The sequence below is a fragment of the Ranitomeya variabilis genome, chromosome 3 (assembly GCF_051348905.1).
Source record: "Ranitomeya variabilis isolate aRanVar5 chromosome 3, aRanVar5.hap1, whole genome shotgun sequence".
In the NCBI taxonomy this organism is placed as follows: domain Eukaryota; kingdom Metazoa; phylum Chordata; class Amphibia; order Anura; family Dendrobatidae; genus Ranitomeya; species Ranitomeya variabilis.
In genome coordinates this window covers 268,200,079-268,225,828 of record NC_135234.1, presented here as the reverse complement: position 1 = coordinate 268,225,828, position 25,750 = coordinate 268,200,079, and the positions used below count along the sequence as shown (strand labels likewise).

The 25,750-nt window shown below is 45.2% G+C and overlaps 1 protein-coding gene across 8 annotated transcripts in view; it reads left to right on the top strand.

Moving 5' to 3' along the window:
- The window catches only part of DCAF6 (DDB1 and CUL4 associated factor 6), a 618,531-nt gene that overhangs the window by 137,044 nt on the left and 455,737 nt on the right, over positions 1-25,750 (top strand). For all 8 annotated transcript variants that reach the window (XM_077295474.1, XM_077295473.1, XM_077295472.1 and 5 more), the window contains exons 5-6: positions 4,247-4,432; positions 6,573-6,686. In XM_077295474.1, coding sequence (XP_077151589.1) covers positions 4,247-4,432; positions 6,573-6,686 — 300 coding nt within the window. The remainder of the gene's footprint in view (positions 1-4,246; positions 4,433-6,572; positions 6,687-25,750) is intronic.

Sequence of the window (25,750 nt, the reverse complement as noted above, 5' to 3'; positions counted from 1 at the left end):
CCCGCCTTAGACTGACTGCCCTGCCGCTGTTTAGAGTATTGCTTGAAGCTGGATTTTGAAAATACCCTCTCGGCGTTCCGGCCACCGGTAGTGCGCCTCAGTAGGGTGTTGCTTCGGTCTTACAGCACGACCCCTACTGGTATTCTCCTATTGCTTGATCTCGTTTCTCACTCAGCACAATCTATCTCGCTTCTCGTCCTTCCTTGGGCACCGCCGCTATCCTGACCAGGCACGGTCCCGTTACGTTCATTCAAGTTGCCAAGCCTCTGTCAGGATCCCACCCCTGACAGAGACCCTACTGTATCTTCCCCACAACACCCTCTGCCACAAGGTGTTGCCTGGTTCCAACCCAGTCAGCTTTCTGATCTAACTTCCTGCCTGACCCCCAGTTTACCCACTATGGTGGGGAGTGGCCTAGTGAATAGAACCCTTAGCTCCCCCTGGAGGCCCGACTGTGAAATGTATTGGTGTCTGTGATACCTGATCAGATGAACTCTTTCAGTGCCATCAGACGCACCATAGCTCCCCTTAGTGGCGGAGCCACAGTACTGCAACGACCAGGACTCTGGGGCGCTGCATTATCACTACAGAAATGCCAACCATGGAAGCTCTATGTTGCTTAGGTATACCGTGTGGCTCAGAAGGGAGGGGGGTATTTGGATTTCGGAGCGCAGAATTTTCTGAATTTCTTTTGAGAGCATTTGTGCTACCAGTATCGTGGAAGCTCCCTATATTTCCATTGACAGATGATGGACCTGAGTATGACTTCCTTTTTTTGTGTGGATTGAGTTGAAGCTTTTGTTAGGAACATTTGACATAACATTTAGGATCACATTTATCTGACGCTCTACACTGAGCACTTACTTTGGGGTTTCCATCTAAATCTCCAAATGACGTGATTCAGCTGAAACCTGCGAGGGATCCATTCACTATAATGAGGCAGCAGAGTTACTCTGGACTCCTTCTGGCCTCTGTTCAGCTGTGTCCTTCTTTTCAAAGGTACAGAAAACTGTGGCTGATGGCACTTTTATGCAATCCTAAAAAGACGGACACTGCCGGATCACAGGTCCTATGGCGTCCACAGTGCCTCTGTGCCTCATTACAGGGAATCTTCCGCCAGAGGTTCCGTCTGAATCTATTTCATAGATTTACACAGAAGCCCTGGTATAAGCACTCAGCGCAGAGCACAGGATAAATGTGCGCCAAACCTTTTCACCAGGAAGTCTGTGTTACTGTTTTTGTTTAGCATCTCGCGTGGCAAACACTGCCTCTGATTGGTGGTAAAATCATTATTGCTAGTCAAACAGCCGCTGTTCCCACGATGTCAAATGACAGCTTGAGCCCGCAGCTCTGATGGAGATAAAAAGTTTATCTTTCGTCATTGGCTCATTGGCTTCGGCTGATGGGACTACTACTCCCATCAGCCTATGCCTGCTACTGCAAATAACAGCGAGCGCAGGCGGTGTCTGATAGGAGTATTCATCAGCTGGCGCTCTAAATAAATAATTTAAAAAAACAGCGAGGGCTCCCCTGTAATTTTGATAACCAGCTAGGCAAAAGTGACAGCTGCGAGATGCAACCCTCAACTGTCCGTGTTAGCAAGCATGGTTCTCAAGAATAGATGGGTCCCCATGTCGTGTTTTTTAATTATTTAAACAATTTAAAAAAAAAAAAAAAAGCGTGAGGTCCCCACATTTTTTTACAACCAGCCAAGCTGAAGCAGACAGCTTTCAACCTAAAAAAATGACAGCCTGCTACTGCCCAGAAAATGCACATCTATTCGATGCACCATTTCTGGCGCTTTTACCGGCTCTTCCCACTTGCCCTGTGGTGATGGCAAGTGGGGTTCATATTTGCGGGGTTTCCCCTGTATTGTGACATGAAGCCTATGGGTTAGTAATTAAGAGGCATCTATAAGACACCTATCCATTAATAATTCTATAGTTGTATTGTAGATAAACCCACAGCCAGAATAAAGTATTTTATTTGAAAGGAAAACAAAGCATGCTTTTTTACTTAGTTATTTAAAAATAACAATCACAGTTGTACTTTCCTAACACCCATTCCACTGAAACCCTTGTCTCCTGTAATAAAAAAAAATAAAAAACAGCCATATCCCTCACTTGTCTGCTGTTCTGTCCCACACCATAATCCATGTCTGGTGAATGAGCTGCTGCGAGCTCAGCCTGATTGTCTAGTGGTGACATCGATTAGGTTACCACCGGTCATGGAGGCTGCGTTCCCAGCCAGGCTGAACTGCGGTGACCTCTGTGAGATCACTGCTAGCACAGTGAGAAAGTCTCATGGTGCAGCGCCGAGCTCAGAGAGTTGAACTGGAGAAATTAGAATTTTTTTCCCGGTGAACTGCTGTGAATACTCCCATCAGCCGCGCCTGCTTTCTGTTATCAGCGGCAGCAGGCGTAGGCTGATGGTAGTAATAGTCTCATCAGCCGACGCCATTGACCGGACGTAAACTTTTTATCCGATCGCATCTACAAGCTCACGCTGTCATTTGACAACATGGGAACCGCAGCTGTCTGACCAGTGGTAATGATCAGAGGCAATGTTTGTCATGCTGTCATGCACAGTGATTAGTAAGTTATCACCTTTCCTGTGGAGAACGAGAAATCTTATATTGGGGGAATAGCGTTTTAAATTTTGTGGGTTTGCATGATTTGTAACCTTGACTTCTACCAAAAAGAAATCGGTTAACCATAATTAACTAATGGAATACATAACCAGTCTATAGTACCAACATATCCCTATTTGTAAATTTATTAGCAAAAATAATTACATGACTGGACAGGACCATAAATGACCAACTGCATATTCTCTAAGAATGTACTACCCAAAAAGAAGCCGTCATAAGTCCAAGTATACAAACGTGCAAAAAACTTTATTAAAGGGCCACTGTCACCCCCTCCAGCCGTTATAAACTAAAAGAGCCACCTTGTGCAGCAGTAATGCTGCATTCTAACAAGGTGGCTCTTTTAGTTTTAGGTTCAAGAATACCCCAAATAAAGCGTTTTTATACTTAGCCACAATTCCTGTCTCTAGCCAGGTAGGCGGGTCCTCACTTCCCAGCTTGACCAGCTCCTCTGCCGTCACTCCAATCTTCCTGCGCTTTCGGCGCCGCCCCCTCAGCGCTGTTATCGTTTCAAAACCGGCGCCTGCGCTGTGCACTGGTGTCCTGCGCAGACGCAGTAAGCTCTGGCCGTCTGACGTCCCGGCCAGGCTTGCACACTGCGCCTGCGCGGGCATTGCGGCCACCCACCTTTGGAATCCCAGCCCCGCACTATGTGTTATGCATTATGCACAGTGTGGGGCTGGGATTCCAAAGGTGCCTGGCCGCAATGCCCGCTCAGGCGCAGTGTGCAAGCCTGGCTGGAACGTCAGACGGCCAGAGCTTACTGCGTCTGCGCAGGACACCAGTGCACAGCGCAGGCGCCGGTTTTGAAACGATAACAGCGCTGAGGGGGCGGCGCCGAAAGCACAGGAAGATTGGAGTGACGGCAGAGGAGCTGGTCAAGCTGGGGAGTGAGGACCCGCCTACCTGGCTAGAGACAGGAATTGTGGCTAAGTATAAAAACGCTTTATTTAGGGTATACTTGAACCTAAAACTAAAAGAGCCACCTTGTTAGAATGCAGCATTACTGCTGCACAAGGTGGCTCTTTTAGTTTATAACGGCTGGAGGGGGGTGACAGTGGCCCTTTAATATTAACAGGCATAAAACATAGCAAGTGGGAAGTCTCCTGCCCCAAACTCAGCACATACAATGGGACAGGTGAAGGTGTATGTGGCAATACGTCTGTCAAATATCAGTCCACCCCAGTGTGCTTTTGACATCCTGCCCATTGGTATGTACACTTGTTGCACTTCCATGTAAATATGACACCACAAATGTCCGTGCTGCTGGTCTATTATGACCAATTCTCTGTATTATTCCCCTACATTTACAATGTTGTTGGATAGCACTGATATTTGACAGAGGTATTGCCACATACACCTTCACCGGTCCCATTGTATGTGCTGAGTTTGGCGCAGGGGACTTCTCAATTGCTATGTTTAATGCCTGTTAATATTAATAAAGTTTTTTGCACATTTGTATACTTGGACTTCTTTTTGGGTAGTACAAAAAGAAATCGGGAAATATGAGTATTATAGCATATATGTGAAATCAATTACTGTACAGTAGGCTTAGTTTGTGATCCACATGCATTTATGTATTTATCTGACTAATTTCAGGTCTTGACACGAATTCGTTCCGGTCATAGGGCAAACATTTTTAGTGCAAAGTTCCTGCCACTGACAAATGATAAGCAGATTATATCATGCTCAGGAGATGGAGTTATTTACTACACAAATATTGAAAAAGATGCAGAGACAAATAGACAGTGCCAGTTTACTTGCCATTATGGAACTGCATATGAGGTATGTAATAAAATATAGGTTTTTAAAAGTATGTATAGTGTGTTAGAAATTAATGGTTTGGGCTTTTATGTAGCATAAATTCTAGTAAAAAAGTCCCAAAGACTTGTGAGTTTGCATTATGTAAGTGATCTGATGCTTTTTCAGGAAATGAACATTGTTACGTGCTGTGTGCACCATAAAGGGGTTGTCTGATCAAAACAGATAAGTTTGAAGTCACTCTGTGTGACTGTAAACTTATTAATCCCCCCCAGAGCATGCACCGTGCGCTGTGAAGATTCACCTATTTCTGAACTGAGACCGGAGGGTATTTATGAGCTATATATGCTCCTGGCCACCTCCCATTTAGTGGGTGTGTCCTCTCTCCATACACTTGCACTTGTATGGAGCGAGGTAGCGGGCTCTTGTCGGCCACGCCCACTGAATGGCCACTGGATGTGGCGCGACCTCACTCAATACAAGTGTATGCCGCGAGGCCGCACCCACTAAACGGGCTCTGGTCGGGAGTAGGCATAACGCATACATACCCTCCTGTCCTGGCTCAGAAACTGGTGAATCCTCGCAGTGCACAGTGCATGTGCTGGTGGAATTCTAGTCTGCAATCGCCCAGAGTGACTGCAGACTTATTGATTAGGACCGGCAACCCCATTATCTGATATGTTGCTAGATCCCTGTGCACAATCACCATCTCCACAGATGTATGTTTCTGTTATATGAAAATGAGCTATACAGGGTTATTTTCAGGACACTGATCTGCATGAGAATGGAATCCGATTCTAATGCAGATCAGTGTCCGGGCCATGGTTCTAAATAGCTCATTTACATATAAGAAAGACTTTTGGAGTAACACCTCAAGGTATCGTTATATTCAGCTTCCTATGCCCTGGGTGCCCATATAGTTGGCTTAGGAGGGTTGATCACACTAACCGATTACCTGTAAAGGTGTTGTCCACTACTTGGACAACCCCTTCTCAATTAGCATGTTTGCCCAGAGTAAAATAATAAGGTCGGAGTCACACTACTGTATAACATGTCTGAGTGCCGTGCATAGCTCTTGGCCCAGATTTACTCTGGGGCAGCTCAGATCTTCTATTATTTTCTCATGCTGATTCTGCATATGTGCACACGTAGGAGATGTGGTGCAGAATTTTCTGCACTAAATCTGCATCTCCTGGCAGAAAACGCAGGTGCAGATTTGATGCAGTTTCTGTGCAGTTTCTGTGCAGATTTTTATCATGGAGGGGTGCAGAAACGCTGCAGAACTGCACAAAAGAAGCGACATGCACTTCTTTGAAATCTGCAGTGTTTCTGCGCAGATTTTTCTGCACCATGTGCACAGCTTTTTTTTTTCACATTGATTTACATTGTACTGTAAATCACAGTGCAGTTCTGCAGCGTTTCTGCAGCAGAAAAATCTGCTGCAGTTCTGCACCAATTCTGCACTAAATCTGCATCGTGTGCACATACCCTAACAATCACAGCATGCTACGATTGGCAGTGAGACTCTGCGCACTCGGATATCACCTGAGTGCAGTGTGATTCCAGCCGACGCTGGCAGCAGAGGGGATAGAGAAATTACTTTCTCCATCGTTTCTCCATCGCTTCTGCAGTTGTTCTCCGATCCTGTTGTGAGAGAGGATCGCAGCACAGTAACATGACACTCTGCTTTCGCTCACAGCAGAGCAGAAGCCGAGGGTTATTAGCATATCGCATCGGATGCTATACGCTAGTGTGACTCTGGCCTAACTCCTATACTCGCCTCTGGTGTCTGCGTCGTTCCCTTGGTGTCGGCACTCGCTCTCCCGTGTATCACATCACATTATGTCATGTGATCCGATCCCTGCGGCCAATCAACCATAGCTTCAGTCTCGCTACCTTTGTATGACAGAAAGAGGACGTCAGAATTGCTGCTGATTCAGGTGACATAAAGTGACTTGATCACCGGTAGAGCCAATGCCAACACCGATGGAACAGCACCAGCATCGGTGATGAGTATGTATTCTTATTTTGCTGTGGGCAAACATGCTAATTGAGATGAGGTTGCCCGAGTAATGAACAACTTATTTTAAGTGGCGGACTGATAAATGCATTGAATTATATTAAAGGTTATGCATTTCCTTATTCTCTTTTCTTTTTAATACAGATCATGACCGTGCCAAATGATCCCTATACCTTTCTGTCATGCGGTGAAGATGGCACTGTAAGGTGGTTTGATATTCGAATGAAAACTAGTTGTACCAAGGAGGATTGCAAAGATGTAAGTTACACACATTTAGAGATTTTGTAACATTGAACTAAGAAAAGCAAATTAATAAATCCTTCTCAATAACCACATCTAATCGCTAAAGTGATGCGTCTCTTGCGCTGATGACTTGCTTCCTGCATCACACAGGCAACTTATGGATATTAATGATCACAATGTAGTGCGGTACATTCTGGTATCCTCCATTTTGATACAGGAAAAGTACCAAAGTACCAAGATATATATCTTTCCTGTATCATAATGTATTGCTTAATTTACCCTTTGTTGGAACTTCTGGGAAATAAAAGTATTTGGCCCCCAATTCATCAAAGTTCTTAAAGCAGAAATCTGGTGTAAAACACCATGAAAATCTCAAATTTCTGCACAAAATGAGGTTGTGTGAAGATTTTACAACACCCCAGTTTTGGTCATCTGCAAAAATGGATAGGGCATGACGATGCCCTCTTGTTTAATTCATGATGGATTGGTACACTTCCTTCGCCCTGGGGGTTCCCCCGAACCATGACCGACTTCTTTTCCTTCAGGAGATCAGTAAGGGGTGGTGTTCTCCCCGAAAAATTAGATATAAACCTCCGGTAATACCCAATGATTCCGAGAAACGCTCTCATCTGTTTGGTGATAACAGGACGGGCCAGTTCTGAATGGCCTTGATTTTATTTATTTGGGTTTGATAACCCCACAGCCGATCACGTCACCCAAGTACCAGGCTACCTCGAGCCCTATCGCACATTTCTTGGGATTCGCCATCAAGCCCGCGGCTCTGAGTTAATCTACTACCGCTTGTATCTGGCACAAGTGGGCATGCCATTCAGTGCTAAAGATGATGATGTAATCCAAGTACGATGACTCATATTTCCGATGTGGTTCCAGCACTATATCCATCAACCTCTGGAACGTGGCAGGGGCCCCATGGCAGCGGGACTACATAGTGGTACAGTCCCGCTGGTGTTATGAATGCAGTCTTTTTCTTTGCCGACTCTGTAAGATGCACCTGCCAATAACCCTTGGTCCGATCGAGCATGGTGAAGTACTGGGTTTGACTCAGGCGCTCGATTAGCTCGTCCACACTGGGCATTGGGTAAAGGTCGAACTTTGACACCTCACTTAACTTACGGAAGTCATTACAGAACTGTAATGACCCATCCGGCTTCGGGATTAGCACAATCAAACTAGCCCAGTCACTGCGGGATTCCTCAATTACTCCCAGTTGAGGCATTTGTTTCACCTCGCTCGCAATGGCTTGTCTCTGGGCCTCGGGCACACACTACGGTTTCATGAGGCTCGGTGACAATGTCATGCTGGATGACAGAGGTACGACCGGGTAAACCCAAGAATACATCATTATTCCCTTGTACCAATTTCCACACCTCTTGCCTCTGCTGTTTCGAGAGGGTGTCTCCTTTCTTTACCTCTCCCTCGGCCTCCGTCCGGGCCGAAATCGGAGGGTCCCCGGATGACATGTCGGGAGTCACCTCTATAAGCATACACTCCCCGTCCTTCCTCGCTTTCAACAGATTAACGTGGTACAACTGTTCAGGTTTTCTTTTCCCAGGCGGGTAAACTCGGTAGTTTACTTCACCCACTTTTTCCTGAACTTCATACAGCCCTTGCCACTGGACCATAAACTTGCTTTCTGTGGTGGGCACCAAAACCAACACCCGATCTCCTGCGTTACAGGAGCGAGCGGACCATGGCATTTTTATATATGCGGCTCTGCGCTGCCTGAGCATCCACTAAATGCTCCTTTACTATAGGCATGACCACTGCAATTCGGTCCTGCATGTTGGCCACGTGCTTAATGACACTCTTGTGGGTTGTAGGTTCCTGCTCCCACGTTTCTTTGGCTATGTCCAGCAGACCCCTAGGATGCCTGCCATACAGTAGCTCAAAGGGTGAAAATCCCGTGGAAGCCTGCGGTACCTCCTGAATGGCGAACATCAAGTAGGGCAACAACATGTCCCAATCCCTTCCATCCTTGGAGATTACTTTCTTCAACATGGATTTGAGGGTTTTGTTGAAGTGCTCGACTAACCCGTCGGTCTGGGGGGATACACAGATGTGTGCAACTGTTTTATTTTTAGAAGCTTGCATAGTTCCTTTGTCACCTTGGTTATGAAGCAAGTCCCCTGGTCAGTGAGGATCTCCTTTGGTAGTCCAAGACGACAGAACATGGCAAACTCCCAGGCGATAAGTTGAGCTGAGGTGTGGTGAAGCGGAATGGACTCCGGGTACCGGATGGCGTAATCTATGACCATCAATATGTGTTGGTGGTCCCGGGCAGATTTTACTATCTGCTCCACTAGGTCCATCGCAATCCGCTCAAAAGATACCTCCATGATGGGCAGAGGTACCAACGGACTCCGATAGCTCGCGGTGGGTGAGGTCAGTTGGCACTTCGGATACGTGTCACAGTATCTCTGGACCTCCACGTTGGCCCCAGGCCCAAAAAAGCGCAGTATGAGTTCCTGCATCTTTTTGGACCCTAAGTGCCCCCCAGCATGTTGGTGTGAGCCATTTCGAGCACCACACGAGGGTACGATTGAGGCACTATTAGTTGTTCTACCACTTCATCACGGATTTTGTCAACCCTATACAATAGGTCTTGGTTGACAGCCATGCGGGGATAAACCGTTTCTGCACCCGGTTGCTGAGCCACTCCATTAACCTCTATAACCCTTTCTCATGTCTGAGCAAGGGTGGGGTCCTGGAACTGAGCTGTCTCGAACTTACCAGGAGACACTTCCAGCTCAGGGATCGGTGGGGTCTCCTCGACCTCTCCTGCCAATACCTATCGTGGTTACACTCTATCCCTGTGTTGGTGACCCTTACGGCAGGTACCCCTGAATCGAGATCTTCAGGTTCCGCTCCCAGAATAGCATTTACGGTAGGAGGGTTAACCCTGGTCTCTCACAGGGACCAGGACAGGGGTAAATCTCTTCCCAATACAGTCCCATACGGAAAAGTCTTTACCACTCCTACCACATGTCTTATATCTCCACACGGGGTGGAAAACGTAACCTCCACTGTCGGGTACTCTCGGAGTTCCCCATGTATGCATACCACCCCAACCTTCTGTCTATTGGGGTTGTCCCCAGCAACAAGGGACCCATGTGCCAGAGTCAGTTAGCTTCCCGAGTCCAAGAGCTCGTCCATCTGGTACCCGTAACCAAGTATTTTGCAGAGTTGGGGTTCGGTACCTGTAATGGCGGTGCAGACTGGCTGGTCATACATAGACAAATGGCGAGTATACCTGCAGTCCATGGTTTCAGCTGTCAAGGGCAGTTGGCAGCCACATGTCCAGGGCCCTGGCACCGCCAACACTTAATAACTGTGACGTGACTGGACCTTGGGACTGACTTAGGGGACACGGATCTGCTATCACTCTCTCTTCGGGATACCCCCTCGGTACAGGCTTGGTCCTGATTAGCCTACTTTGACCTGAGTTGGGAGGATGCCCAGGATTTCGCCAAGCTAAAAGGTGAGATCCTTGCCCGACTGGGGGTTAATACCTATCTGGATTTTTCCCAGGCTCCTGGGTTGGTGGCGCCCAACGTAATGGAGCCATGTCCCGTATAAAGTCCTGAGTGGTTGTGTACTGCTCAATCAGTCCCACCACCTGGTCCAGAGTGCCCGGGTCCCCTTGCCCCACCCTATGCTGTATGGCTGCTGGCTGAGCTCTCACCATCCGGTCGAACACCACCCTCTCCACCATCTGGGCCGGAGTCAAAGTCTCAGGTTGGAGCCACCTTTTCAGAAGCTGCAGCAAGTCATAAACCTGAGAACGAGCAGGCTGGGCTTTCACAAAAGTCTATGAAAATACCCGTTGGGCTCTCACATAGGTATTAAACCCCAGTCGGGCAAGGATCTCACCTTTTAGCTTGGCGTAATCCTGGGCGTCCTCCCAACTCATGTTAAAGTAGGGCATTAGCGTGTCACCCCTCAGGAACAGAGCCACCACTTCGGCCCACTGGGAAGTTGGCAGGTTCTCCCCCTCTTCCGTGCGCTCGTAGACGGTGAGAAAAGCTTTTACGTCGTCTTCCGGACTCATTTTCTTCAAAGTGGAGCAAACCTTGTCTCGGGCCTCGCGACACTCCGGGGTTGCGCTGGAGGTGCCTCACGCAGGGCTGCAATTTGCTGCAGCAACAGGTTATTGGTCTGTTGCTGCATGAGGACCAGCTGCCTCAGGATTTCCTCCATTTTGTCCTCAGGCCTGGGTTAGAAAGTGGCAGTTTTAATGATATGCATGCAGCTGGCGTTGAGGTATGCCTCAATTCACACTGCCCGTATTCTCCAACCAACTGTAGTGCAGCAGGGTTGATGCAGTATGATAGGCAGTGACCACAAGGAAAGTTCAGAGCAAAACGCATTTAATGTCCAATACTCACAAAGTGTACAGCACATGGTGTCCTCCGAATCGCAGCCGTTAAACGAGAAACTCCATAAGTGCGTCCTGTTACCGAGGGCAGCTGCACCACCATATCACGCTGCTGGGTGCCAGGAGTTTGCTTTGATGGGCTCTGTGTTACTCTCACACAGGCTGAGCTTGTGCAAAGCTCACACACTGCTCTGCTTGCTGCAAACTCCACTCTGACACTGACATACCCACCCTTCTGCTGCAAGGGTTTTTAACAATAACCTGTGGCCGCAGGCCACATGGAAAACCCGGTCCAAGGGTGGAAACGGACCAACCCCACTACCTTCCTGTAGTCTGTTTCAAAGATAAAAGCACATGCAGGTTTTCTTAAATCTTCCCTAGACATATAGCTTGTCCAAGACTGCACTTACTTTTATTCTGCATTGCAATCACAGCTAAGCCTGTGACAGCAATGCATTCCCGCGGCCTCAATACGCTTCCGAGCGCATCCTGGGGGACACATAGCGACCCTCACAAATAACACCGGTCGATGCCTCACAGCACCTCGACACCATCACGGCTCCTCATCAAGACTGGAATGAACCAACGCCAATCTTGATGAATTGTGGTCTTACTCCAAGACTTCCACATAAACTGCAACTAGTAAACAGAGGTCATAGCAAGGGGACATTTCAAACCGGAGACCCTTGTTATGGACAGGGCCGGCTCCAGGTTTTTGAGGGCCCCGGGCGAAAGAGTCTCAGTGGGCCCCCCTCTTTAACACGATTCATGATACACAGATACAGCAGAGAAATATAGCACAGCCAAGTAGCATATAACACAGCCCATGTAGTATATAGCACAGCCACGTAGTATATTGCCCAGCCACGTAGTATATTGCCCAGCCACGTAGTATATTGCCCAGCTACGTAGTATATAGCACAGACACGTAGTATATTGCCCAGCTACATAGTATATTGTCCAGCCACGTAGTATATAGCACAGACACGTAGTATATTGCCCAGCTACATAGTATATTGTCCAGCCACGTAGTATATAGCACAGACACGTAGTGATTGCACAGCCACATAGTATATTGCCCAACCACGTAGTATATTGCCCAACCACGTAGTATATTACACAGCCACGTAATATATTGCACAGCCACGTAGTATATACAGTTATATGAAAAAGTTTGGGCACCCCTATTAATCTTAAGCTTAATGTTTCATAAAAATTGTTTTTTTTGCAACAGCTATTTCAGTTTCATATATCTAATAACTGTTGGACACAGTAATGTTTCTGCCTTGAAATGAGGTTTATTGTACTAACAGAAAATGTGCAATCTGCATTCAAACAAAATTTGACAGGTGCATAAGTATGGGCACCTCACCAGAAAAGTGACATTAATATTTAGTAGATCCTCCTTTTGCAAAAATAACAGCCTCTAGTCGCTTCCTGTAGCTTTTAATGAGTTCCTGGATCCTGGATGAAGGTATTATGACCATTCCTCTTTACAAAACAATTCCAGTTCAGTTAAGTTTGATGGTTCGCCGAGCATGGACAGCCCTCTTCAAATGATCCCACAGATGTTCAAAGATATTCAGGTCTGGGGACTGGGATGGCCATTCCAGAACAGTGTAATTGTTCCTCTGCATGAATGCCTGAGTAGATTTGGAGCGGTGTTTTGGATCATTTTCTTGCTGAAAGATCCATCCCCTGCGTAACTTCAACTTTGTCACTGAATCATGAACATTATTGTCAAGAATCTGCTGATACTGAGAGGAATCCATGCGTCCCTCAACTTTAACAAGATTCCCGATGCCGGCATTGGCCACACAGCCCCAAAGCATGATGGAACCTCCACCAAATTTTACTGTGGGTAGGAAGTGTTTTTCTTAGAATGCTGTGTTTTTTTGCCGCCATGCATAACGCCTTTTTGTATGACCAAACAACTCAATCTTGGTTTCATCAGTCCACAGGACCTTCTTCCAAAAAGAAATTGGCTTCTCCAAATGTGCTTTTGCATACGTCAGCCGACTGTTTGTGGCGTGCTTGCAGAAATGGCTTCTTTCGCATCACTCTCCCATACAGCTTCTCCTTGTGCAAAGTGCGTTGTATAGTTGACCGATGCACAGTGACACCATCTGCAGCAAGTTGATGCTGCAGCTCTCTGGAGGTGGTCTGAGGATTGTCCTTGACTGATCTCACCATTCTTCTCTGCCTTTCTGATGTTTTTCTTGGCCTGCCACTTCTGGCCTTAACAAGAACTGTACCTGTGTTCTTCCATTTCCTTACTATGTTCCTCACAGTGGAAACTGACAGGTTAAAGGGCCACTGTCACCCCCTCCAACCGTTATAAACTAAAAGAGCCACCTTGTGCAGCAGTAATGCTGCAGTCTAACAAGGTGGCTCTTTTAGTTTTTGATTCAGTTAATCCCTCAATAAAGCGTTTTAAAGTTTGCCACAAAAACCTGATAATGTACCTGGAGGCGGTCCGAAGCCTCCTCTATGAATCTCCCAACTGCCGTCACTCTTCTCTTCAGGGGCGCTGTTTCTTCTTAAATCCGGCGCCTGCGCTGTGCGTGCCTGCCTGGGGCAGGCGCAGTCTTCATTGTCCGTCATAGGTCAGATCCAGGGTGCCTGACTGCGCCTGTGCGGGCAGTGCGGCCACCCTGTTGCTGAATCCCCGCCCCGCACTGTGTTATTCATTACGCACAGTGCGGGGCTGGGGTTCCTGGGCATGCGCACTGCGCTGTTCAGACGCTCCCCCGGTCCCCCGCCTTCCAGCGTTGCCGTAATATACAGGTTTCCTTGCCAGCGTTTGGAATGAAGCAGCCGCAAATAACAACGCTGGAAGGCGGGGGGAGCTGGGGCAGCGTCTGAGCTGGGGGAGCGTCTGAACAGCGCAGTGCGCATGCCCAGGAACCCCAGCCCCGCACTGTGCATAATGAATAACACAGTGCAAGGCGGGGATTCAGCAACAGGGTGGCCGCACTGCCGGCACAGGCACAGTCAGGCACCCTGCATCTGAGCTGTGACTTGACAATGAAGACTGCACCTGCCCCAGGCAGGCACGCACAGCGCAGGTGCCGGATTTAAGAAGAAACAGCGCTCAGGGGGCGGCGACCATCGCCCCTGAAGAGAAGAGTGACGGCCGTTGGGAGATTCATAGAGGAGGCTTCGGACCGCCTCCAGGTACATTATCAGGTTTTTGTGGCAAACTTTAAAACGCTTTATTGAGGGATTAACTGAATCAAAAACTAAAAGAGCCACCTTGTTAGACTGCAGCATTACTGCTGCACAAGGTGGCTCTTTTAGTTTATAACGGCTGGAGGGGGTGACAGTGGCCCTTTAAATCTCTTAGACAGCTTTTTGTATCCTTCCCCTGAACAACTATGTTGAATAATCTTTGTTTTCAGATCATTTGACAGTTGTTTTGAGGAGCCCATGATGCCACTCTTCAGAGGAGATTCAAACAGGAGAACAACTTGCAAGTCGCCACTTTAAGTAGCTTTTCTCATGATTGCATACACCTGGCTATGAAGTTCAAAGCTCAATGAGGTTACAAAACCAAAAAAAAGTGCTTTAGTAAGTCAGTAAAAAATAGGTAGGAGTATTTAAAACAAGAAATTGATAAGGGTGCCCATACTTATGCACCTGTCAAATTTTGTTTGAATGCAGATTGCACATTTTCTGTTAGTACAATAAACCTCATTTCAAGGCAGAAACATTACTGTGTCCAACAGTTATTAAATATATGAAACTGAAATAGCTGTTGCAAAAAAAACAATTTTTTATAAAACATTAAGCTTAAGATTAATAGGGGTGCCCAAACTTTTTAATATAACTGTAGCACAGAGACGTAGTATATAACACTGCCCACGTAGTATAGAACACAGGCAGCCCACGTAGTATATAACACAGGCAGACCACGTGGTATATAACACAGGCAGCCCACGTAGTATATAACACAGGCAGCCCAGCTCACCCACCACCACGCCATCGCCGGCCCGTCGCCCCCGACCGTTGTGGTCTTCTGCTGCTCGCTGCGCTGGAACTGGACGGTGGACCCGGGTCCCGGACCATGTCGCCACGCGATCTGTGTGTCGGTGGCGGCGCTGCTCTTCTTAGGATGACGAGTTCCTCACTCTCACCCGGAAGTGATGACCGCCGACCCGGAAGTGACTCTTCTGGACGGTGATTGGTGAGTATTCCTGCTTCAGTGAGTCCCGCCTCCTGCTGGTAGTGCCGGGAATCATATATCCGCTCCATCTCCGCCTCCGAGTCCTGGCTGGACTCTGGAGTCACACACAGCACACTAGCACAGGGAGCGAGGGTCGGACTCTGGATGGAATGATGTAGTCCGGCTTCGGGGGCCGCCCAGGAGCGCATGATGCGCTGCGCTTCAGTGTTGGCAATACCGGTATAATAAGTGTCTTACCGTTATGGGCCCCCCAGTCTCGCCAGTGCCCCGACACTTGCCCGGGTGCGGACGCCGGCCCTGGTTATGGGTACAAGTTTGATGTACTTTTAGGATATGTGCACACATTGCAGATTTGCCTGCAGAATTTTCTGCACAGAATCTGCATCTCTTGCCAGAAAATGCCCATTAAAATCAGATTTGATGCGTTTTTTAATGCGGATTTTCATGCGTTTTTTTTCATGGAGATTTGTATGTTAAATAAAGATCTATTATTAAACAAAAAAAAAAATTTTTATGTCATTTCTTGTCCAACCTCTTCATTTACATACTCCATTGAAGAATAATGTTTACACACAGATAGATCTATCTACCTATTCTCTATCTATATTATCTATCTATAGATACATCTATCCATCTATCTATAGGTATATCTATCTATAGATATATCTAAATAGAAAAAATGGAACAGCACATACAATTAAATAGATGCACAGTCCTCCAAGCAACTAATCCATATACTTGCCAAATATATACAGGGACCAAAAAAATGGAAGGTAGAACTCCAGGTTTTAGCAAACTTATAAGTAGACTTTATTGGGCCGACATGGCGTGGTGCAACGTTCCGGCTTCCAAAAGCCTTTCTCAAGCAGATAGATATATCTATAGATGTATAGATAATACCAAGCTCGATGTTTAGTAATAAACATAATAACATGGTACATAAAGAGTTAAATAAAGACACACACACACACAAAATCTGCGTTAGGTCGGGGTCACACTTGCGAGAAACATGCAGCCGCATACTCTGGTCCCGAATGCCGAGTGTAGTGTACAAGCAATGTTAGGCTATGTGAAATTGACATTTGGTGTGCACATGCTGCGGAAAAAAACACGTGGAATCGCAGCGTCTTTTTTTCCGCAGCATGTCAATTCTTTTTGCGGCTCTGCAGCATGTCTGCATCCATTGACTTCCATTGTGTCAGGGCAATCCGAAGCAAAACCGCAGTTTTAAAAAAAAGATCTGCGGATGTGCCTGCGAGAAACGCTGTAGATCGCGAGGGGGGAAGTGTGTGGGCGGATACTGCGTGTGTGCGGGGCTGTGTGCGGATGTTTGTGTGTGAATCTGTGTGGGTCTGTGTGTGTATGTGCGGGGCTGTGTGTGTGTCAGGCATCATCCGATGGGAATGCTAGTCCCATCCGGCTATGCCTGCTACAATGACAGGTAGCCGTATGATGGGACAGTAGTAGTCCCATCATCCGGCTACTGTGTTCAAGTGTAAAAAACGAAACAAAAAAAACCCACAGACACACATATAGACATACAGTAAATACAACATACAGTATATACTCACCATGCAGCTAATCCCCGAAGCCCTTGATCACCTAAAAAAAATTAAAATAATAAACCAACAGTATACTCCCTGATCCAATGTAATCCATGTAATAACAAGTGTCCCACGACGATCTCCCGTGGAGAGCGGTCACATCGGCAGATGCGACTGCTCTCCAGGGGCTTCGGGAAACAATGACGGAAGGTATCCTTCCGCACTGTATCCCTCCACCGCTATGAGTACAGTATAGTTTATACTTTGATTTGCGGCACCGCTGCGTGGGAAAATTCTCACGCAGCCGTGCCGTAAAGTTAGAGGCCATTGAACCCTCAGTGATAACACTGTAGGAGCCATTGTCTCCTATCAGTGTGTCACTGGAGGCCCTGTAGAGTGGTCACATCTCCTGATGTGACAACTCCATAGGGGATATCGTCGTGGGGCACTCGTTATTAAATGGACTGCGTCGGACCAGGGAGTATTTGTGTTGGTTTATTATTTTTTTCTTTTTTGCAGGCGATCGAGGACATCACATGGATTGGCAGAAAAATAAAGATGGCAAAACTGTGATGCTTTATTTCATTAAAATTCTTTATTCTGCGTGTGTGTTTATTTAACCCATTGACAACTATAGGATTAGTAATGGATAGGTGTCTTATTGACGCCTCTCCATTACTAAGCCGGCTTGATGTTACCTTACAATTCAAAGGTGACATTAACCCCCTATTACCCCGTATGCCACTGCTACAGGGCAGTGGGAAGCGAGAGGCTAAGTGCCGGAATTGGCGCATCTTACAGATGCGCCATTTCTGGGGCGGCTGAGTGCTGGTGTTTGTAGCCAGGGGAGACCAATATCCATGGTCCCTTGCTAGGCTATGAATATTGGCCCGCAGCTGTCTGCATAGCCTTTTCTGGCTATTAATTATAGGGAGACCCCACGTCAGTTTTTTGGGGAGCTACCCCCTATCTTAATAGCCATTAAAGGCTAAATATACAGCTGCGGGCTGATATTCATAGCCTGGGGAGATCCATGGGTATTAACCCCTTCCCAGGCTATAAAGATCAGCACCCAGTCGCTAGCTTTCCCTCTCTGGCGCAGAAAATTGCGCGGGATCCCACGCCATTTTTTTTTTTTTTTAGAAATGGAAACAGATATTGCGTTTAAGGCCTGGGTCACACTTGAGAGAAACTCGCATGAGTCTATTGCATCAATACCTGGCACTGCTGCCGGCACTTGGGACCGGAGTGTGCGGCTGCATGAAATTCTATGCAGCTGAACGCTCCGGTCCCGAGTGCTGGCGGCAGTGCCGGGTACTGAGGTTCGAGACTCGGGCAAGTGTGACCCCGCCCTAACGCAGATTTTGTGTGTGTCTGTTTTTATTTAACTCTTTATGTACCATTTTATTATGTTTATTACTAAACATCGGGCTTGGTATTATCTATCTGTCTATACTGTACATAGATATATCTATAGCTAGATGGATAGATATATCTATAGACGATAGATCTATCTATAGATCTGTCTATAGATCTATCTATCATCTATCTATAGGTATATCTATCTATAGATATATCTATTTATAGCTAGATCTATCTCTCATATCTATCTATCTTTCTGTGTGTGTAAACAATATTCTTTAATGGAGTATGTAAATGAAGAGGTTGGACAAGAGATGACATCACAATTTTTTTTGTTCAATAATAGATCTTTATTTAGCTTACAAAAACGCATACAATTCTGCATGAAAAAAACGCATGAAAATCCACATCAAAATTGTATCAAATCTGCACGGATTTTTACGCTCGTTTTCTGGCAAGAGATGCAGATTCTTTGCAGAAAATTCTGCAGGCAAATCTGCAACCTGTGCACATACCCTTAGTCCAAACATTACGAAACATATTGCGCCACTTGGCTAAGAGAGGTGTGCAATGATTATGGTACTTGTTGCATAGAGTTCACTGTAGTCATGAAGGGAGTCCTCCTGTTACCCCTTTGCAGTAACTGATGGCAACCAGGATTTCATGCAGGTAAAGGCATTGTACGAAGTATGTAAGTTATCCCCTATTGAAAGGACAGAGGATAACTTATTGTTGCCCCACTGATCCTGAGAACAGTGCTCTGCAGTTTAGAGCTGAGGTCATATTTGCACTCCTTCAGTCAATTATTTCTTTGTGGTATTGCCAAAGATGGCTGACTGCTGTACTCAGTAATTTCAGTATAGAGAATGAATGGCGCGGAGGTTCACATGCTCAAATTCTTCTCCATTGAGGGCGTTTTAGATCTCAGTCTCAGAATCAATGGATCTCCCAACAGTCAGACCTCACATATTTTTCCAGCGTTCTCCAAATACATCAGTTGTATCCTTTTAATTTATAGGTTATATGAATATAGGTGTTCCATGTAAAAATGTAGGTATTTCAAACATAATAGCAGAATGAATAGCTGCATAATTAAGCAAAGACACTTCTCGCATCCACACAGCCTAGCCACACCCTCAACAAGTCTTTGTTTGGGTAGGTGCACACAAACCTTTTCTCTCTTTTCAAAAAAAGGTCTGATTTTTCTGATCAGACTCTGATCAGAGTGGGATCTGTTTTTCTTGTAGGTGAAGAGAAAAAATGTTTCTTGAACTTCTCCATTATGTCTGTCTGTCAAAATCAGAGTTGATGACATCCAACTGCGGTCCAATGTTTTTCATTTACTTGCATTGTCAACACGTGGAGGTCTGGTGTCTATGGCGGTGGATTTCAGGTGGCGGTGCCAGGGTCAAAATAAAAAGAAAAAAAGTGAAATCACCTCCTTCTCCAGACTCTTTAAAAAAACAAAACTGGTGTGTGTCATGGTGTGACCCGACCCAATGGGTGGTCAGTCAACGTACGGCACAAATCACAAACAACGGGATGGAAAAGGTGAGAGGACGGCCCTACCTGTAGAAAATGGGGAATGGTCCCCACCTGAGCTCAGACCTGAGCCTGCACTCCTCTAACGCCCTATGCGGGTCCTTCCCCCGCCGCCGTCAGTGTACCTCATCCCTAGTAGTCACCTATTACTTCCTTGGCTAATACACTGGCCAGCAAGGAGCACTAGCCTCACCTCTCAGATAATACACACGGGGAAGTGACAAACACCGAAGGGACAAGGTAACAAAAACACCACACTTAGCTTATGAACACCGCTGATAAGCTCCACACCACAGATAACAACAGCAACTGGACTCTAATAACCAGACGTGGCTAACAGCAGAGAGCTGCTCCTGCTAGGCTAGTCTCCAGAAAGAAACTGTATCACCAATAGTCAGCTGATGCATCAGGTGACCTTTTAAAGGATAGTGGGAGTGGTCACCACCTGCATCAACTGACCCAGCAGCACTGCAGTAACATCAGATTGCCAGCGAGCTAAAAACTGACATTGCGGTGCATGATCAGAATGTCTCTGTCAGTGTAGCATTGACAGCTTCTATGGCATGCCGATGCTGCTTCATGTACATGATATAGAAGCGATCAGCCTGCAAAAAATAATTGTCCCATAGTGGGACTAAGTAAAAAAAAGTTAGAAAAAAGTAAAAAAAAATAAAAAAAAATTAATAGTTATACAATTATAAAAAAATAAATCAAAAATAATTCTGAAAAAAAAAATACTATCACTAAATTATTTGAATGAAAAAAAAATCTAAACAATAAAAGTACACATATTTGGTATCGCCGCGTCCGCAACGGCCCGACCTATAAAACTGTCCCACTAGTTAACCCCTTTAGTGAACACCATAAAAAATAAAAAAACAATGCACAAATCTGGCCTTTATTGGAGAGTGGCAAGAAGAAAGCCATTTCTCAAAGATATCCATAAAAAGTATTGTTTAAACTTTGCAACAAGCCACCTGGGAGACACACCAAACAGGTGGAAGGAGGTGAACTTGTCAGATAAAACCAAAATCGAACTTTTTGGCAACAATGCCAAACGATATGTTTGGTATAAAGGCAACACAGCTCATCACCCTGAACACACCATCCCCACTGTCAAACATGGTGGTGGCAGCATCATGGATTGGGCCTGCTTTTCTTCAGCAGGGACAAGGAGGATGGTAAAATTGATGGGAAGATGGATGGAGCCAAATACAGGACCATTTTTGAAGAAAACCTGTTGGAATCTGCAAAAGACCTGATACTGGGATGGAGATTTGTCTTCCAACAAGACAATGATCCCAAACATAAAGCAAAATCTGCAATGAAATGGTTCACAAATAAACGTATCCAGGTGTTAGAATGGCCAAGTCAAAGTCCAGACCTCAATCCAATCGAGAATCTGTGGAAAGAGCTGAAAACTGCTTACAAACAATCTCCATCAAACCTTACTGAGCTCGAGCTGTTTGCCAAGGAAGAATGGGCAAGAATTTCAGTCTCTCGATGTACAAAACTGATAGAGACATACCACAAGCGACTTGGAGCTGTAATCGTAGCAAAAGGTGGCGCAACAAAGTATTAAGTTGAAGGGGACGAATAATATATATATTTTTTAAACTCGTTTATTAAACATAAAAAGAAACCACAACAAGGTGTACATGATATTGTAACCGAGCTAATACACATGTATAATTCCAGTCATATTAATACACAACTTGTTACATAGCTTCATTCACAGAAATTTTAGAACGTTACAGCACACTCAAGGAACCTGCAATAAAACTTTGAACTTTAAAAACCATCTTGCTGCTAAAGGAAAAACAGAAACCTAAATCCACTGTAATTATCATATATTTAAATACTGAAAAGAGGCGCTAGCCAATGTAATATTCTGTCATTTAATGTAGGAAAGCTGGGCTACCCATCACGTGATGACATGGTGAGGTACGATGAGTTCCATACATCCCAGATCTTATCAAATTTTCCCATACAGCCCCTATTCTGGTATAGTGTGCGTTCAAAAGGTATTACTAAGTTCACCAGATCGATCCATGCTCTGATTGACAGGTTATTGTTCCCCATCCATCTTAAAGCTATTATTTTCCTCGCCAAAAAAAGTGTTTCTCTCAGAAAAATTTGTACATGGTGCCCCCATATCTCTTCATCCAGTACTCCGAATAAACATGTTAATGGATCCAAAGGGACAGAAATATGCACAAGGGAGGATAGTAAGGATACCACCTCACTCCAAAAGGATTGAATGATTGGACAACCCCAGATCATGTGTAAAAAATCTGCCTCCTCTGTATGGCATCTCAAACATTCCGAAGAGCTACTCCTACCCATCTTAAATAGTCGCGATGGGGTTAAATAAGCTTGATGTATTATATATAACTGGATCATTCTATTGTTAGCTGTGGGGGGATACCTTGGATGGGGACTCTAGAATTATCTCCCAGTCCTCATCCTGAAGATCTGGAATTGTTTCCATTTCCCTTTAACCGGCAATACCGCAGAATCCGCACCCACAGACAACAGATGTGTATATAGAGTGGATATGAGACCTCGGGGCCCCTGTGATTTGAGGATCCCTATTAACGGAAGGGATGATATTATTGACATAGAGCCCATTCTGCGTATATATGATTGTAACGCTGATCTAAGTTGCAAATAACGAAAGAATTGTGGTCTTGGAATATCACACTTAACTCGTAACTGTTCAAAAGACATCAACACACCCTGTTCATATAAATTATTAATGGAAGCAATCCCGCGCGAGATCCAAAATTGGGTGGATGGGTGATCTAACAGCTCCCGGAGACACTCATTATTCCATAATGGCATTTCGGCTATAATATTTTCAAAGTGAACGACTTTTTTCCCCTGACGCCAAACCGATCTTGCTAGGCGAAGAAGTGGTAACAATTTAGGGGTATTAGGTTTGTCTATTTCCAAAAAACCCAGTAAACACTCCGTTTTTGCAGCATGGGCCAAATTACTTTCCGAATTTGGAAGATGACCCCCAGGCATCCACACACTCAGAGCTCTTTGTTGTCCGGCTAAGAAATACAGAAAAAAATTAGGTAACGCTACACCCCCCATTGGTTTGGATCTATGCAGAGTAGATAGCTTAAGTTTAGGTCTGGATTTTCCCCAAACAAAAGATGATATTAAGGAATTTAAATTTGAGAAAAAGGATCTGGGGACAGGAACTGCACTGTGCTGAAGGGAATAGTTGAGCTTCGGAAGTAGTATCATCTTAATCAGATTTATGCGGCCAGAGACAGACAATGGCAATTTCTCCCACACCGTGAATTTATATTTAACTAGATCTAATAATGGCAGAACATTAAGTTGTAGATCAAGTCTGCTACATCTAGGTATATTTATTCCTAAATATTTAAAGTGGGACACTACTGGTAATGGTGATAGCTCCTCAAGATGATCAACTGGAGCATGGGAGAGGGACATCAAGGAGGACTTATCCCAATTTATATATAATCCTGAGTACCCACTAAATTTATTTATGATGGAAATCACCTGTGGCAGTGTCTCTTCCACATCATCCATAAATACTACCATGTCATCTGCATATAAGCCAACAACCTCCACACGGTTAGCTATCTCAATACCTTTAATAGATGGGGTAGATCTCATACGTATCGCTAGTGCTTCGATAAAAAGGGCAAAAAGGGCCGGCGAAAGGGGGCAACCCTGCCGGGTCCCTCTCATTAGGGGGAAAGCATCTGATTGGGAATTATTGATTATTATCCGGGCTTTAGGTTTCATATATATTGCATTAATCCATTTTTGAAATTTGGGGCCGAATCTATATCTCTGCAGACATGCATATAAGAAGGACCATTCAAGGGAATCAAACGCCTTGGCCGCGTCCAGCGAGGCCAAAGCCCATCTGTTTTCCAATTTCAATGAGCTATATTGTGTTACCGACTGGACCCTCCTAATATTAATAGATGTATTTTTACCAGGCATAAATCCGGTCTGGTCTGGGTGTATTATATCTAATATTACTGTATTCAATCTAGTGGCCAGTATTTTAGTAAAAATTTTATAGTCAACATTTACCAGTGAGATGGGGCGATATGATCCACATTCCAGGGGGTCCCTACCTTCCTTTTTTAAAACTATAATATTTGCGTCATAATAAGAATCCGGCAAAGAACCTCCTCCCTTCCAAATTCCCTGGAACACCTTCAAAAGACTTAGTGCCAAGAGATCTCGATATTGTCTATACAATTCTATGGGAAACCCGTCGGGGCCTGGTGCCTTTCCAGAAGCCATGTCCGCTATAGCAGTATTAATTTCCTCCAAGGTAAAATCTGCGTCTAAAAAAGCTTGTTGTGCAGAGCTCAACCCAGGAAATTCAATATCTGACAAGTAACCCAGACAGTCCGACGTATTGAGGTCCCCTTGAGAGCGGTATAGCTTTTTATAATATTCCTGAAAGCATTGAAGTATGTCACTCGTGGAGGTCACTATTATACCATCTGATTTCCGGATTTTAAGTATAGTATTTGATGTATTGTGTTGTCGTACCATGAAGGCTAATAGTTTACTTGATTGATTCCCTAGTTCAAAGTATGTTTGTCGAGTGAAAAAAAGTTTACGTTTGGATTTAGTGTCTACGTACTGTGCATGCAATCTGTGGGAAAACAACCACTCTGCCCTATTCACACTGGTCTGGTTAGCGATTATAGGCCCTTTCTGAGTCTCTCAGTCGCTTTTCCATCTCATCATCTTCACGAGAGGTTTTCCGCTTAATGTAGGAGATTGTAGACGTCAGGCAACCTCTCATGAACGCTTTAAGAGCGTCCCAAAATATATTTATATTTTGTGGCTCCAGATCAGATGTTATGAAACAGTCTAGTTGGTCTAAAATTCTATCATTGGGGCCAATCAGTTTTAACCAGAATGGATTTAGTTTCCAAACCCTCCCCTGCCTCATCCGACCGAAGTTAAGTTTAAGGATTACTGGGCTGTGGTCTGAAATACCTCTATTCCCATGTTCTACCTCCTCCACCCAAATTGCCAAATTGCTGGAACCAAAGATATAATCCAGGCGAGATAAAGTGCGCCGGACCGACGAATGACAGGTGTACTCTTTTTTTTATCTGGGTATCGTACCCTCCATAAATCCAACCATCCACTGCCCTCCATGAATATAGATAAACGAGACCGGCCGAGAGTCACCCCTGGAGCCCCGTCCTCAAGTCTGAGTCTGTCAAGGCCCTCATCCATAACTAGATTAAAATCGCCCATGCACACAATATGTGCATCTGGGTAGTTTAAAGTAAAACCCAGTGCCTTTTTTATGTTGGACATATTAGCAGGGGGGGATTATATATACATATAATAACATATTCTTTCAAATCAATCCATGCGTGTACAAAGATAAAACGCCCTTCAGTGTCCCTCCGTATCTCTCCGACCTCCCATCTAACATCTTTATGAATTAACAACGAGACCCCTCTAGAGTAACTCGTATGAAATGTGTGAACAGACCACTGTACCCACGGTTTCTGGACATAGCGGGCCGAATCTCTTTTCAAGTGTGTTTCAAACAGAGTTACCACATGTGGGCGATAGCGTTTTATCTGGGAAAATACTTTAACTCTTTTTCGAGGTGATCCTAGACCTCTCACATTCCAGGTCAACCATGTAAGATTAGATGCCATGCCCTCCTAAACGCATATTATAAACATTGTCACGCCAAACATATTCCTGATATACAGTGGAGAAACACACCAACATGGCAGCAATTTTTTGTAGAACAAGTCTTAACAAAACTATAAAATAAAAACAGTGTAAAAGCCAACCAGTGTAGGAGTGGAGTCCCATACTCCTATAGATAAGAAAAAACGGGGATATCCTCACTGAAATCAGCGTCCGATATTGTTGATAAGTTCGACACCTTCCTAGGAAGCTCCATTTTGTGATTAATAGCACAGATATTTTAGAATTATTTTGCATTGGCCGCACCGTGGGTTCGCAGCCATTCAGCCGCCTCTTCTGGATCAGTAAAAAACAC